The sequence below is a fragment of the Phyllostomus hastatus genome, unplaced genomic scaffold (genome assembly GCF_019186645.2).
Source record: "Phyllostomus hastatus isolate PE091 unplaced genomic scaffold, TTU_PhHast_1.1 phas_contig_118, whole genome shotgun sequence".
NCBI lineage: Eukaryota > Metazoa > Chordata > Mammalia > Chiroptera > Phyllostomidae > Phyllostomus > Phyllostomus hastatus.
The window spans coordinates 5688908-5704569 of record NW_025333543.1 but is presented as its reverse complement, the minus strand read 5'-3'; the positions used below and the strand labels follow the sequence as shown (position 1 = coordinate 5704569).

General features: G+C 39.2%; 1 protein-coding gene across 2 annotated transcripts in view; it reads right to left on the bottom strand.

Annotated features, from left to right (window-relative positions):
• CTTNBP2 (cortactin binding protein 2) overlaps positions 1-11023 on the bottom strand; it is a 181851-nt gene extending 170828 nt beyond the window's left edge. For both annotated transcript variants that reach the window (XM_045847761.1, XM_045847770.1), the window contains exon 1: positions 10805-11023. In XM_045847761.1, coding sequence (XP_045703717.1) covers positions 10805-10885 — 81 coding nt within the window. In that variant the 5' untranslated portion in view covers positions 10886-11023. The remainder of the gene's footprint in view (positions 1-10804) is intronic.
• Between the last annotated feature and the right edge of the window lie 4639 nt (positions 11024-15662).

Sequence of the window (15662 nt, the reverse complement as noted above, 5' to 3'; positions counted from 1 at the left end):
TGCAACCAGGAAATGGCAGCACTACAACCAAGTGCTTGACTTGTCTACATATTATATCAGCACAAACATTCTAGAGAAGAAAAGAGTGCCATTCTCTGTCATAAACAAATCAAGAAACAACAACTACTGGCGAGGTTGTGGAGAAAAGGGAACTCTAGTACACTGTTGGTGGGAATGCAGACTGGTACAGCCACTGTGGAAAAATAGTATGAAATTTCCTCAAAAACTAAAGATGGAACTGCTTTTTGATCTGGCAATTCCACTACTGGGATTATACCCTGAGAATCCTGACATAACAAATGAAAAGAATCTGTGTACCCTATGTTCATAGCAGCACAATTTATAATAGCTAAGTGCTGGAAACAGCCAAAGTACCCATCAATAAATGTGTGCATCGAAAACTGTGGGTACATTTACACAATGGAATACTATGCAGCAGAAAGAAAGCAGGAACTCCTACCCTTCACAACAGCATGGATGGAACTGGAGAACATTATGCTAAGTGAAACAAGCCAGGCAATAAAAGACAAATACCACATGATTTAACCTGTAAGTGGAACCTAATCAACAAAACAAAGCAAGCAAAATATAACCAGAGACATTGAAATAAAGAAACAAACTAACAGGGAGAAGGGAGAGAGATAATGGGGAAAGAAGGGGAAGAGTCAAATCAAGGAAACTATATAAAGGACCCATGGACAAAGACAACAGTGGGGAGGACTGAATGTGGGAAGTGGGGGGTGGGTAGGGCAGGGGAGAGTAATGGGGGGAAAATGGGGAGAGCTATAATTGAACAATAAAAAAATTACACGGACAAAAAAAAATAGTGCCACATTCTATCAATCAGCTAATGAGAAGTAGGTTAGCACCTATGTAACTGACCCTACACTACCCCTTTGACAGAGAAATAAACATGGCAAGCTCATAAATGAGTACAGGGGCTTTCAAACAGACATTGACCAGAAGCTGGTCACTTCTGTTTCAAAGGAAACTTCTAAAAGGTTATAAAAATAGTATAAAGGGAAAAGAGACCAGAAGTAGTGGTTCTTGAAAGATTTTAAAAGGATCTTCCTCTTAAAATTGTTTCTTTTTGCACATACATTAGAGCAGTTGTTTGGAAAAGCAGGGGCTGAAAAAGAGAAAGAAATGAAAAAGCTGTAGCCAACCAAACCTTGGGTAGCTTCAGGAGGCTTAAAAGTTTAACTTAAAGACATTCCTTGTGACTAGTAAAATCCAATATAGTAGGGCTCAAATCTGCTATACAGTGGTGTCACATAGGTCTTATAACACAAATGTTCTCCAATTCAGACACAGAGAACAATCACCTGGTGACCTTGTTAACACAGACTGCTTGGCCTCTACAACTGGAGTTTCTGGCTGAGTTATGTGTGAGGTGGGGCCCTGAAACTGCATTTCTAATAGGCTCCTGCTGCTGCTGGTCCAAGGACTGCACTTGAAGAACCATTTCTGCAACTTACCCTGGTCTCCATTTTCTCAGGTATATAATACAAAACTTAACATCTATCCCACAAAGTCCTTATGAGGATTAAACAAAAACATTAAGTGCTAAATAAAGATGATTGTTATTAATAAAGGCAGGTGATTGTTATTTAACCTGAGCACCCAGATATTTTACGTAGGTGAGATATTGGCTACAAGCCTAATTCTTTGAAAAATCTACTAGCCTAAGCCCAATAAACTCAGTTTATTGAGTATGACAAAAGACAAACTCTTTTACCCTCATTTTTCCCACTAAGATGGGAGAGTAGGCTGTAATTCTTATGTGCTTTAGTGCAGTGATTTTCAGCCAGTGTGCCACAAGAATTTTTAGAACATGCAATACCTATTTAGTCAGGGACACTGACCTCTTTTCCCATAGACTGTCACATTTAAAAAATGACAACAGCCAAAATGACAATAGTTGTCCAATGCAAATGAGTCAAAATTATACCTATTTGTTTTTGTCAGGTCAGCAAGAAGTTTATTTTTTTGGTGTGCCACAGAATTTTAGTAGTTTATGTGTGCAGTGAGATGAAAAATGTTGAAAATCACCACTTTAGAGGGTAGTGTTTTTTAAATGCTGCTGCTTGTTCTAAAGGTTTTTATTAATTGCATATTTTATTGTCTTTGTTTCTCCAAAGCTTCATAAGTAAAGCACTCCATTTTAAAAACTAATACATTATGAAAGGCATTGCCAAGATTCTTATTCACATTTAAGAGTAAGGAGAGCTTGCCCTGATTCCATCATCATGAACATCACAGCATGTGATCTACAACCAACACTTGTTTTTCAATATAACAGTAAAAAGGGAAGTTCATTAAAATAAAAAACATAGTTTTAAGCGTTCTGGCTAAACCATAGATTGTTACAGAGTGTTAAAAAAAAATCTATCTCTCATCATAATACATAGGGATGGCCAAAGCATTTGGTATTTTTCCATAAGATGTCTCTAGTAGCACTTAGTCGTCTTATAACTTCATTCAAAACAATTTTGTTAGACTGTACTGTGACAGCTGTAACATCAGCATGCATTTAAAAAAAAAAACCTTACCAAAATTGGTGAATATTTGTGTAGCCATTTTAATACTGAAGATGGAAGAAAATAAGCAACATTTTTGACATGTTATACTTTATTTCAAGAAGGGTAAAAACACAATTAAAACACAAATCAGATTTGTGCAGTATATGAAGAAGGTGCTGTGACTGACTGAATGTGTCAAAAGTAGTTAGTGAGGTTTTGTACTAGAGATTTCTCCCTGAACGATTCTCCATGGTTGGGTAGATCAGTTGCAGTTGATAGCAATCAAATCGAGACATTAATTGAGAACAAGCAATATTATATCACATGGGACATAGCGGACATACTCAAAATATCCAAATCAACAATTATTGGTGAAAATGAAAAATGTGCCTCTTATTATAAAATAATAATAAGAAAAAATCCATACAGACTTTTTGGCTAACCCAATGTTAAGTGATGTGTTATTTTTACAAAGGAGTATACTACTTCTTGGCCTACAATAATAAAAATATTATAAAATTTCAAATTGTCAAATTTAATTTTCAAATTTAAAATTTCAAAATTTTCAAACTCCAATGCTTGAAGTTTCTATCCCCTATTCTGTCAAAACAGAGTGAAAGAAAGCACATGAAAACATCACAGGGCATAAGACTGGTTATTTTACAAAAAAATTCAAAGCATTTTGGTAATTTTAGAAAAATAAAGATGCCCAAAAACAAAAATCCAAATAAAAAATGTTATTGTTTCATAGAAACTGACGTTTATCTAATGTGACATACGTATGGCACAAAAGTACTTAGATATAGAAAAAGTAATGAAATTTTCTTTGTTTATGAACAAAACAATTATTCTAAATCTTATAATATTTTTAAATCACTTTATTGAGGTATGAATGACATATAAAATGTTTACATATTTAATGTATACAAGTTGATGAGTTTGGAGATAAGTATATAGCTATGAAACCATCACCATAATCTATGCCATAAACAAATGTGTCACCTCCAGAAGTTTCCTCCATACTTTTTTAAAAATCCTCACCCCAGAATATATTTATTGATTTAAGGGAGAGAGGGAAAAGCAGAGAGAAGAGAGGGACGGGGGAAAGGGAAGGGGGAGGGGGAGAGGTGGGAGAGGGGGAAGAAGAAACAGCAATGTAAGAGAGAAACATCAGCTGACTGCTTCCCTTCATGACCAGTGATCAAACCCGCAGCCTAGTATGTGCCCTGACTGGAACTGAATCCACAACCTTTCGGTGTATGGGACGATGCTCTAACCAACTGAATCACCCAGTCAGGGCCCATCCTCTTTTTAGATAAATGTTATATTAAAAAAAAAAACTAACTTGATAACCTAATTTTCAAAAGTAAAACACAACAAGACAAGATCCAAATGCCATGCTCACATAAAAAATGAGGGGCGTGCACCGGGGCACCCATGAAAATATGACACCCCTCCAAAAAAGTCACAGCAGAAATGTTTACAGACTAAGCTTTATTATTACTGTACTTGTTTGTCCTAACTAACAAAAGATGATCTAGATCTCATCTTTTAATGATGGCAAGGCACTCAAAAACACACACACACACAAACCTGCTAGATTTCAACTCTGCAGGCCTCTCTCTCCTCTGCCCTTCATGTTTTCTGACTGCCAGAAAAAGTACTCCAGGGAAAGTGCTTAACACCAAATTCTACAAATCTGGCATAGGAAGCTTAAACTAATCCAAAGTCTAGTCATCATACCGAGAGCCTTCTTTGGGACATAAATTATATATAAAGAGGAGACACAATCTCAGACTTTTAAGTGTTCAACACAGTTGTTTTCAACAGCTCTGAATCACTTCAAGTGGGCATGGGGAGGGCATTCTTTTCTAGTTTCTCACATAGGGTGAGAGAGAAAGGGCAGGGGAGAGGGAGGGAGGAGGAGGGAGAGGGAAGGGAAGGGAACCTGGCTGAATTGTCATCTTAAATGGTCACAATTGAATAGAAACCAATACCAAGTTTCCTTCAAAACCACTCCCCCCACCCTGCCTGCCCACAAATTTAAAAGTGCTGGGTTTACGTATGCAATTCAACAGTCACAGCCAAACAGGGCCAGAAGACCCATATTCTTTAAGAATTAATGGAGTCAGCAAGTAAGTAATGTGTAAATACTAGAGGCAACTAAATAACTAATAGTTCCATCATTTCAATTCATTGTTTCAAAAACCATTCAAAATAATATAAACAGGGCAACTTTGTGTGTGCCTTTAAAGCAGCATACTAAAAACTTAGGGTCAGCTCTCTATGGTCATAGACCTCAAATCAACCAAACTGCTTGGGGTCTTTCATACAAGAGAAGCAACTCAGTATATTAGAAGGAGGTAAAACTGACAAGTAAATAGATTGTCAGAAATGAATCCTGGTAATGGATGAAATTAATTTTAAGTACAAGAAAACTGAACTGAAAAGCAGAAAAGTGGCTCAGTCAGGGATGGCAGGCTCTGATTATTAAGGACAGCTATCACCCTTTCCTCCCATCAATCCCTATTTTCTCTTCGGAATAAAAGGACCAGAGCTCAGATCAAACAAATGTCTATTTCTATCCCAACTCAGCTTTCCAATGCTACATCAGTCCTATGTGAGACATGGATCAACCCAACATGTGAGCTGGCATATCTAATAATTGTCCATTAAGAAGCATGTAATGAACTGAAGAAGATCATTTGGGTTATCTGCAGGTGGCAAATGTCAGCATGCTGATTTTCCAATGAAGAGGCTGAGAAGTAGATGGCTAAAGGATATTCTTACATTTACAAAGCCCTTCTGTGGAAGAACTCAGGCCTTCAGAATCATCTTATTGCCTTTTCAATGAAATATAAACAGGTCAAAACCAAATCATTTGAAAAAAGTTACCTACACCATAGAGCAAAGTTAACATACTCACTTACAAAAAAAAAAACAAAACCCTACGTTCTATTCTGAAACAGCTCACTGCCTAGTGAGATTTATAAGTACAAATAATTTTAAAAAGTCATCAACAAACAATTGTGACAGAATGTGGTATAAGGTATTGGAATTCACATTTTACAAGTAGGAAGTGATTACATGCTAATATCTCTAGAAACTGTCACTTAAGGTTATATAATAATGACACAAACATTAAAAAACGACTTTTTAGATTCAGCCTCAAACTATTTGGTTATTTACTAACAATTTATTCCAAGACAGCACTTTTCTCCCTTAAAATCAGGATTTCCACATAGATGACATCATACTGCATATGGCATTAATACCATGATCTCATTTTTGTATAAGCTATTTATAACTAATTAAACTACAAATTTAAAAACCCCTTGCTATCAATGTCATCACCATCTCTCTTGTAACTGGTCTCCATTTCATTACATAATTGTCAAAGACAAAGGGCAAGGTTCCTTTTCCATGTTATGTAAGCCTTGCAAAGGCACTCCAACAGAGAATACAATTAAGTACATTTAAATAAACTCTTCTAAAGCAATATTCAGATGTGCCTAGTGCTTCGATGGCAAAGCCTGTGAGCGTGCAAGGGAGACAGTTCTCTAACCTTCCTAGGCACATTCAAAGTGGAATTCTAGTCCCATAATTCTGGGCATTCACAGGTGATTCCAAAGCCTTGCCTAACCTCCTTCTTCCCACCCAGTCTTGTCTTTTCTTCCCTTTTCCTGTTTCCAAACTTCCCTGTTTTTGTCTTGACACACTCTGAGTGATTGGGCCTTGATTCTATTAGAAGAAGAATTCAGGATGGGGAAGGGTGCAGTTTCCATCTCACCACCACATTCCCAGCCTCAGTCAGTATTTTGAAGGGGAAAAAAATCTAAATGAAAAACTAATAGTGTTGGATATTAAATTAATTTTTATAAAAAATCTGTAAAGTATCTGAAATGTTATTGAGAAAAGAAGCTCGGAAAGGGACCACATACAAATGAAAATCAAAGAAGAATAAGGGTCATCCTTTGAAACAAGAAAACATCTGTGATATCTATAATGTTAATTATTACAAATCACAGGTCAAGAGTTTCATTACAATCTGGTAACACACAAAGTAAGTTTTCTAATTAGCCAATCAATATAAAGTATTATGGCACAGCCTGTGGGTGAGTGTTCATTTTCTTCATTCAATAAATATTGGTGAAACAACTACCATTTTCCTGCCACTGTGCTAAGCAACCTTTGCTTTCTTTTATAAACAAAACCAACAAAGCTCTTCCTGAAGGTGAAAGTTGTTCCCTCCCAGCCACAGACCTGTTCTCCATATGATATACAGCAGATATTTATAAATGGCTAAGTACTAAGTATGTGAAACGTTTTCTCACCTCACAGAATTACCTGAAACAGAAGAGAATAGAACCAACTGGATTTAAGTACAGAGAGGATAAATGCTTTCTCTAAACAAAATTGCTCCTGTGAGAAATATAATAATAATAATGATTCCAACAATAATGAAGTCTAAACAACAGGAACAAAGAAAAATATACAACCTATTATGTAAGAAGGAAAAGATAATAGAGTGAAAAGCATCACATCGAAAGTAGTTATATTCTAATCTTGAGGGAATATTTTAGTCTATTTCCTCAACCTCTAGGCTATTTTCCTAAAACACATAATTGATATTGAAATTGAAACTTACATGATCATCTTTGAAAGCCCCTCACATGTGGTCTGGGTTACCTCTCAAGGAATCCTAGAAAACTCCCAGCCACACTTGGACACAGCTTCCTGTGGTCCCCCTGTCCAGACCTTCTTACTTCTCAAGCTGCAGTTCAAATGCCATCTTTCTGTGGAATGTTTCCAGATCCTTCCACTAGTAATCCTCTCCATGATTCTTTCTCCCCAAACTCCTAATGTAAATTGTTTGTGCTCTCATGACACTATCATCTCTGATTTGATTCCTGGCCTATGTCAGTTTCTATCACTGGAATGTGTTCTTTTAGTATAGCAAACATGTTACTCATGATTCCTCCATCTCATGAAGTGCTCAGTAATGTATGTCCAATCTAGATTATGTTCTACTTAAAAATTATGCTGTGAAATTTTCAATATTCTATAGTTGCCATATAACTATAATAGAGTTTCTTTTAAAGAAAGCTTAGCAAAATTGCTAAGAAGATTCTTTTCATTGCATTTATGTTCAATACTGTGTCTGGAAATGAAAACTTCAAAGTGCTGGCTGTTTATTTGGTTAACATCACTGTTGTACATTTTTAACAAAATCAGTGTTGAAGTTTTTTCTTGTCATCATCACCATGACAACAAAATTTATATCTACTTTCTGCGCGTAGCTGCTCCAGAAAAGCCCAGAATCACAACAATGTTGGTGTAGCCCTGACTGTTGTGGCTTAGTGGGTTGGGCCTTATACCACAAACCAAAAGATTGCAGATTTGATTTCTGGTCAGGGCACAAACCTGGGTCCTGGGACAGGTCCCTTGCTGGGGAGATGGGAGAGGCAACTGATAGGTATTTCTTTCACACTTCCAAGTTTCTCTTCCTCTCTCCCTCCCTTCCCCTCTAAAAAATAAATAAAACCTTTTTTTAAAAAAGAATGTTGGTAAGCTTTCTAAACATAGGTTTAAAAAGATCTCTCTTTTCCTTTAACTCTTACATTCTTTGGTGACAATAAAAAAACAGAAAGAGTTCTGTTTTCCATACTGCCTTATCCATTAGGGGATATTTTCACAGTAGAAATAGCAATATAGGCTATAAAAGTCATCACATTTGGCTAAGGTGCTGAAAATAACCGAGGTCTCTTGGCATGGTTCACAGCAAAACAAAACAAAACAAAACTATTATTATGATCCTATTGAATAATGTAGCTATTATACAGCTTTACACTTGGGATGCTTTCAGGATTCAAACAGCTAAGAACAAGGGTTGCAAACTAAATTTAAAACACTCCACTGAAAATCATATTAAGCTGAAAACTATAAATTAAACTTGTCTCTAAGCAACAATCTAAATAGTCAAAACTTAGTGAAAACACTTACTTTCAAAAATAGCCTACTGCTTTGCTTTAGAGTCTCCACTGCCCTATTACTGTCAAATATACATATAAAAATCCATTGCACGTAAACTGAAATAAAGTGGAAAAAAACTCACAAAAAAAGACAAAAAAAGTAAGCCTGCAGTTTTCACAAACCCAAAATGCATAAAAATGTCTTTGATTTTTTAATCATTAGTTAAGGAACAGTTATAATCACAAATACCATTCCTCAACCTAGATTTTCTTTCATTTAAAAATCAGTCTACATGACAAGTGCTGATATGAGAGGACCATGCTTTTTAAGTGAAAAATAAAATGCTCAGTTTACCGCATAGATGACATCAAAATTTTACTAAAAACTCAGTTATTTAAACATTCAAAAAATTATTAGATTAAGAATCCTTACTGCATCTCCTCACAATGCTAAAGAAGTCTATGGAAATAACAAAGGACTTGGACTTCCACAGATTTACAGTGGCTATCTCGTTACCAGGGTGAAATGATCAAATCCCCACCTCTACATTGAATTCAAAGTAGACTCCTGGAAATTTTCAACATTAGAAAGGGAACACTGACCTGGTTAACACAAAAATCTGCATCCAAGGTTCTGTTTACAATCTAACCAAACAAAACTACATATCAGCTACAGACCAGAAGTCAGATGCTTTTGTTTGGTTTAATTGTCAAGTGATTAAAATACTGAGGCAAGCAGAAAGATTAAACAAACAAATTCAACCTTCCTGGGAAACAAGAAAACACTAACAGCTCCTTTTCCTCTCACTCCCTCTCCTTACTATCTCTTGGGGATGAAAGTATCAAACCATTTCAACTTCCCAGAGACGCTTGTTTTAATAGCAAGCTTCCTTATTGTGCTTCCCAGAGGGGAACTGATTCACTGTATGACGGGTTGGCAGGGTTGATTTGAAATCTTAAGAAAGTTCGCATTTTCTAGGCAAAAGAAAAATCAATTTTCCTTAAAGTTTCTAATCTCAACTTGCCAGTTTCACCAACAGAAATCAGCAGCCCTCCTCCTCTGGTTTTCCTGCTCTCCCTGTTTTCTTTTTTCTTCCCAGGCTTGGCTGCTCTCACGCCCCAATAGCTTCCTCCACATCCCTCCTCTGCCGCTCCGGAAAGCCTTACCTCCAAGCTGAGAGAGAGAGAGGGAGTTAAAGCAGCCCTGACTGTTTACACCTGGCCCTGCGCTCTGCTGCTTCTGCACTGCTTACCCTCAGGTCACAGGAAGAACTGAAAGACGTGCACGCTCCTCTCACTCCATCCCACCCGGAATCTGACGAGTGGGATAGCGCCATGGGTGGGAGGGGCTCCCCCCCCCCCCCGTTGCCTTTCTTTGCAGATCCTTGCAGCTTTCGTGAGGCTCCTTCCCAAACCCCGAGAACGTCGTTTTCCCAGGAAATGTGGGTCCAGCTCTCCCTCAAGGTAGGGCTGGAAACCACCACAGACAGTGTGTTCGCGGATATTGAGGGTGAAAGTGGAGACCAGCGAGGAGTAGACGCTCATTCGGTTTACAGACCCCAGAGAAGAACACTGTGTTGATACCAGGTGCTGAACTTCCACCTCTGCCGAGTACCGTCTCCGGAAGAATGAGGACCTTTCCCCCACTCCCCGCACCCCACCTTCCCGCACCCCGCCTCCCCGCAACCACCACCACCAAGTGATGGGGCAGGCAGACAGCTACGACCCAAAGCGCCGGCATTCGGCGGCAGCAGTACCCACATCTGGGCACCGGGCCTCTCCCAAGGGGAGTCGGCACACGAACACACACAATAGGCATCCCCACACCTGCATGGTGATGATCTGCGTCCCCCTCGCTGCTTTCCTGGGTCCGCTAAGAGGTGCCCGGCACCCCTAAGTAAGGCACGCGCCCACAGCCACGCGAGAGCAGCGAGGGGTGAACAATGGGAGGGGGTGCTAAGTTCCCCGGAAAACACACCCCAACCCTCACCCCTGGCCAAAGGCGACCACAGCGAAGGGAATGAGCGTAGGGGTCGCACTGGACGCACGCGGAAAGCCCCGACAATCGGGCGGTCGAGGCTGTTTCCTGCTGGGCTCGGACAGGACGAGGGGGAAACCCATCCCAGGCAGCAGCCTCACCCCAAAGGATCTGGCCTCAGGCCATGAGGACACCCCGTGGAAAGGCACCACGGGAAAGGGGCACACCGGGGAGCCCAGACTTAAGGGACAGCCCGGGTCGCAAGCCGGGTCCAGCCGGGACAGTGGCCCCACTCTGTACACTCCCCGCGCCCACCCGGGGACCTCGGTTACCGCCGTCTCCTCCGCGGCCCCAGCCGCGTCCTCCGGAACACGGGAGAAGTCGGGCTCGCAGCTCGCGCCGTCAGTCGCCATCTTCCCGCTCTAGCCGGTCCAAACGCGAGCTCCGAGCGGCGGCTTCAGGTTCAGCCGTCTCGGCGCGGGTGGCGCCTAACCCGCTGCGGTCCCGGGGCGCGGGCTCTCGCAGCCCGGCAGCCGCCGCGTTCCCTCCGCCCCTCGCTGCCGCCCCCGCCCCCGCCGCCTTAACCCGCTGAGCGCCAGAGCGCCGCCCGCGCCGCGGGGTTGGGGCCCGCGCCGGGCGCCCGGCAGTCTGCGATCAGCGATCAGCGGGCGGGTCCTTGGAGGTACCAGAAAGGGGCACACGCCCAGGCCCCGCGCTGGCCCAATGCGCCCAAGGGGAATCACAGCCCCCGGTTGCTGTGAAGGAAAGAAACAGCCCAAAGGTGATTCGCCCAGCACTGTCCCCACCAAGGCAGCGAGGCAAAGACTGACCTGATGAAATGTCGGGCCTCCTGATCTCTATTCTCTGTAACATAAGGAAAATCCTTCACTCCAGCCCCTCTGCCCCACCGCTAGGAATCACATAAGCGCCCGTTTATTTTTTAAGTTTTTCGATTGTTTGTTTTTGCAAGACTGGCACCAGGGCGTTTTCATCTTCTTGGTGTATCTATCTGGCTCTGTTTTACTCTATTGTTGCTTCGTGTCCTTCAAAAAACGATCAACTCCCAAGTCAAAATTCTTCCCGCTACCCTTTATTTCGTTGCACCTGGCTACTCAGCCCATACCTTTCTACACAACCTCTTTTTCAAAAAAAGTTGAAGCAGGACCCCCTTTGACCTCAAGTCTGAAATATTTTATGAAGGGCTAACCAAGAAATATTAAGTGCCATTGCTTATAAAAGAAGGGTGTCTACTTTTAAGAGAATTTAATCGCCTCTATACAGTGGATACATCCCAAAAAAACTGAAAATTGATTTAACGAGAATTACAGGTCTTAAAAGACATTTCATGAGATTGAGTTAGGCTCAAATTCTTAATGTTCCCTTCTCACGTCTGGTTCAATTTGTACCCCTTTCTGCCAATTCCCAGAAAATCTATCACCTTATCAAGACCGTATGGTACAGGCCTTCTCAAATCACCAGATTGCAAAAAATGTGTTGAAAGCATAAAATCAAATGGAGGCATTCAAGCTGTGTCTCAAAGAAGTAAAATCAAACTACAACCAAATCATGGACTTGAAATACTGGAAGATGAATGTCTGGAATGTTGAGTCCAAGGGTTACAGATCAAACCTTATTTTTGTTTTTTTGAATAGCAGACTCCTATCGAAAGGTTTTGGCATTTTAATTGCTTCCCTTCCCAAATTGGGTCTAAATATGACACAAATCAGAGCAGACAAAATCCTTTCTTCAAAGGCTCTGAAAGCATTGATCAATAAATTGTATGAAGTTTCCTCCCAGAAGAGGTCTGCATTAAGAAAGAACTTTCACCTGGAACCTTGGGGTTAAGGGTCCACAGGTTTAGCAATCACCTCAAGTTTATCCTGTAAGCAGAGGTGCTCAGTGATTTATTTTCTTTGACTTTACAGCTACTCCTGCTATTAGCCTTATAGTTTTTATCCCCGTTCATTATACCGCTTTCTTTTATCAAATGCTTTCTCTGAAAATGCTCAATAGTGCAGTAAATAGAGACTTTATAAGATGAAAGAAAAGTATTTGATAGTTACAGTTACATGCTGAATTGACACTAAAAAATTAAAGTTGGAACCAAAAGCATTCCGTGTTCTTTTCAAAATGCATATTCACACATTTACAAGGAAATGAATTTTCTCATACTGATACTTGACACTAATGTTGAATTGCTATTCAAGAAATTAACTGACTCACTTTTCAGGGGAGAAACAAAATAATAAACTTCACTTGGGGTTAAGAACTAAGAATAAGACATGACAATATTTCTGGGAAGCAAATCCCAATTATTTTACACAAGCAGCTCAATTAAAAAAAAATCATTATTGGGATGAAATAGCTTTTGTTAGTCTAAACACAATTAAAGAAGAATAAGAACACAAAGGAATCCCTGAGTGATTTCTCCCCTCTTACCTCTTTTGTTGTAATTTATGATTTTATTGTTTAGCAAAATGAAATATAAACAGGAGAGAAAAAGTCATAGGAAAGCACATTTTTTAAGTGCTAAAAGCCAGGACCTTGGAAGTAAAATACAGTTTTATCTCTACCTTAAAGCTGACATTGCCCACTGGCCAGGGCTGAAGAAATGTCCCACCCTACTGCACAGAAATAGCACACTAGGAGTTAATTCTAAACAGAGGACACTTGCTGGCTTTTATTCTCTTCTGAGAATTGGTCTTGTTGAGATTGAGAGTGCAAATTAACTCTTTCTGAAAGGCTTTCTTTGCACAAAGGATGTATTCGAGTCAAATCAAATATATCTGAAAAGGTAGTGACTTGATGGTTTTAGGAATTAAATCTTTTGAAGCTTTGTTAAACAGGTTTAAAAAAAAATGGACATCCCAGAGCTAAAGTGAATATTTCTGAAGGTAGGGGAAAGTTGAAAGTATAAATAGGAAGAAAAGAAATCCCTATAACAAATTTGAAAGTGATTTTTTAATCAGTAAATTACTTGCAGCCTTTAAAATGGAAGGAGAGATACTGAATACATTGCAAGCAGAATAAACTAGTTTTCTCTTTAAACTAGTGAAGTAGATGACCTGACAAATGAATTTAAACAAATTATTTTCTGACCCCCAAAATGGATTCTTGGACCTACGAAATAGGTTGCTGCAGCTAGGAATGCAGACTGTGGGGAGGCCGGTGCGGGGCGGTGGGCAGTGGCGGGTAAGTGGTTTTCTGATTAAACCAAGGCCTTGGCCGCATCAGCCGCATTCTCCAATCCCCTAAACCCAAAACCCAGAGTTATACACAATGATGCAATAGGATGCTTCCTCCCATGTGAAAAGATAAAGGAACATACACATATCTTAAAACAGTTTCCTTGTGGAATAAGAGAACTCTCTATTTCAGTCAAATAACAACATTTATATTAACTCCAGAGAGCAAACCATATGTTATAATGTCTTAGTATTGCCAAATGACAAAATTATGGAGTAGCAAATCGCTTCTGACTGTATCCACAAGGCTGTAGTTATACAATTCCAAAGCACACTTATCCTTGTCCACACCACTGCAAACAATTTAAGCCCCAAATCTTGACACAGGGAACTCTAACAAAAAGCACACAGGAGCTTGAGTGCCCTGTATCTATGACATGTTTTTGAAACCAACACATTGCCAGAAACGAGTTTTCATATGACCTAACTACATTCCCTCATAGTTAACTTGTCATTATCTGCATGTGCTTAGGCTCTTTGTGGATTTTATTCAGTAAATTTAGCCCTAATGTAGTTAGCCACTCCTGTCAACAACCTACGGTTTGGAAGGCCTCCTCCACCAACTGTAGTTGGTTTGTGCCAAGGGAATGCAAGCTAATTTTACCAAGCTAAAGCAAAATGTAATTAGGAAATTAAATCTGCTAGGTAGGAAGCAAGCCAAAGCTTAACATACATACATATTTATAATCACTTCCAGCCCCTTTTAACACTACCTCTAGCTGGGAACTTAATTTGGTCCTTCAATGCTAAAGTGATATCCAAATATAAGGTTTTACCGAAGAATTAAAATACACTAATAACACTATTCTCCAGTCTGGTCACTCTAAGAACAGAAACTGGAACTGATACAGAACAATAAAGCAGTGCTGGTTTTGCTCTATTAAATGTTTTTTTAAAAAACCATCACTTTTTAGTTGGATTCTTATCTGCAGAAATCATTTACAAGAGTAAGTTATAATGCAGAAGGATGTTTTAGTGAAAAAATGTTATGGGAAACCAATTTTAATAAAGGAGTCTGGCCCACTGCTGTCCCTCATCCACCTGAATTGGAAATAGATCTGAATATTTCCATGTATTCAGCCTCTTTAGCAACCCCACCAGCCTGCAGTATGCAGTTACTAGGCAACCACTAATGCAGAGGTGTTTATACCATTAGGCATTAATTATAGCAAGCTTTATTTTTCTTAGAAAGTTTTAAAACTATATAAATAGGTTGTGAGATCAGACCCTTTTCTCCTTTGATTAAAAATGAAGAGATAGCTAAGCTGTAAAACCAAAGCTGAGATGTTCTTTTCACTATGGGTTTGCATTGTTCAGTTCAAAAGGAAATGTAGTGTTTGAAGCATTAATAAGGAGACTAAAGAGTATACCCTTCAGTTTTAATAAATAAGGAGATGGCATTCATGATTAATTCAGTGATGATTTACTTATGATACAAAAAGCAGGAGAAAAGCCATAAATGTATAGCTGTCCCATGTTAAATTGTGAAATAAATCAATACACCAACATTTCCCAGACAATCATAATCATTAGCCAAATACCAAGTTAGTGCAGCTTTAAATATTGCTGGAATTTTTGAAACATGAATTCCACCTTACTACCTAAAAGCTCACTTGATGACATTTTTTTTGATTGATTAAAGTAAGTTGGGTTGATTTTAATCACCTGGAAATAGAATGTCATTATTTAAAAAGAAATAATATAAATATATATACCAAAAGTTGTTCAGTTAATCAATAAATAAGAAACAAAATGTAATTCACAATATTTATAAAACAATGCCATGACTAGACTTGAAGGCTTAATTATAATTGTGATTCAAGAACTGAAAGGAAAAAAACATTGGTGGTGTTATTTCCTTTCTAGGGAAGATGAAGTCATTTTCGAGAATAATAAAGAATTTTGACAAATCAACATTAAGGTTTAATGAAATGGAATGTTTTAT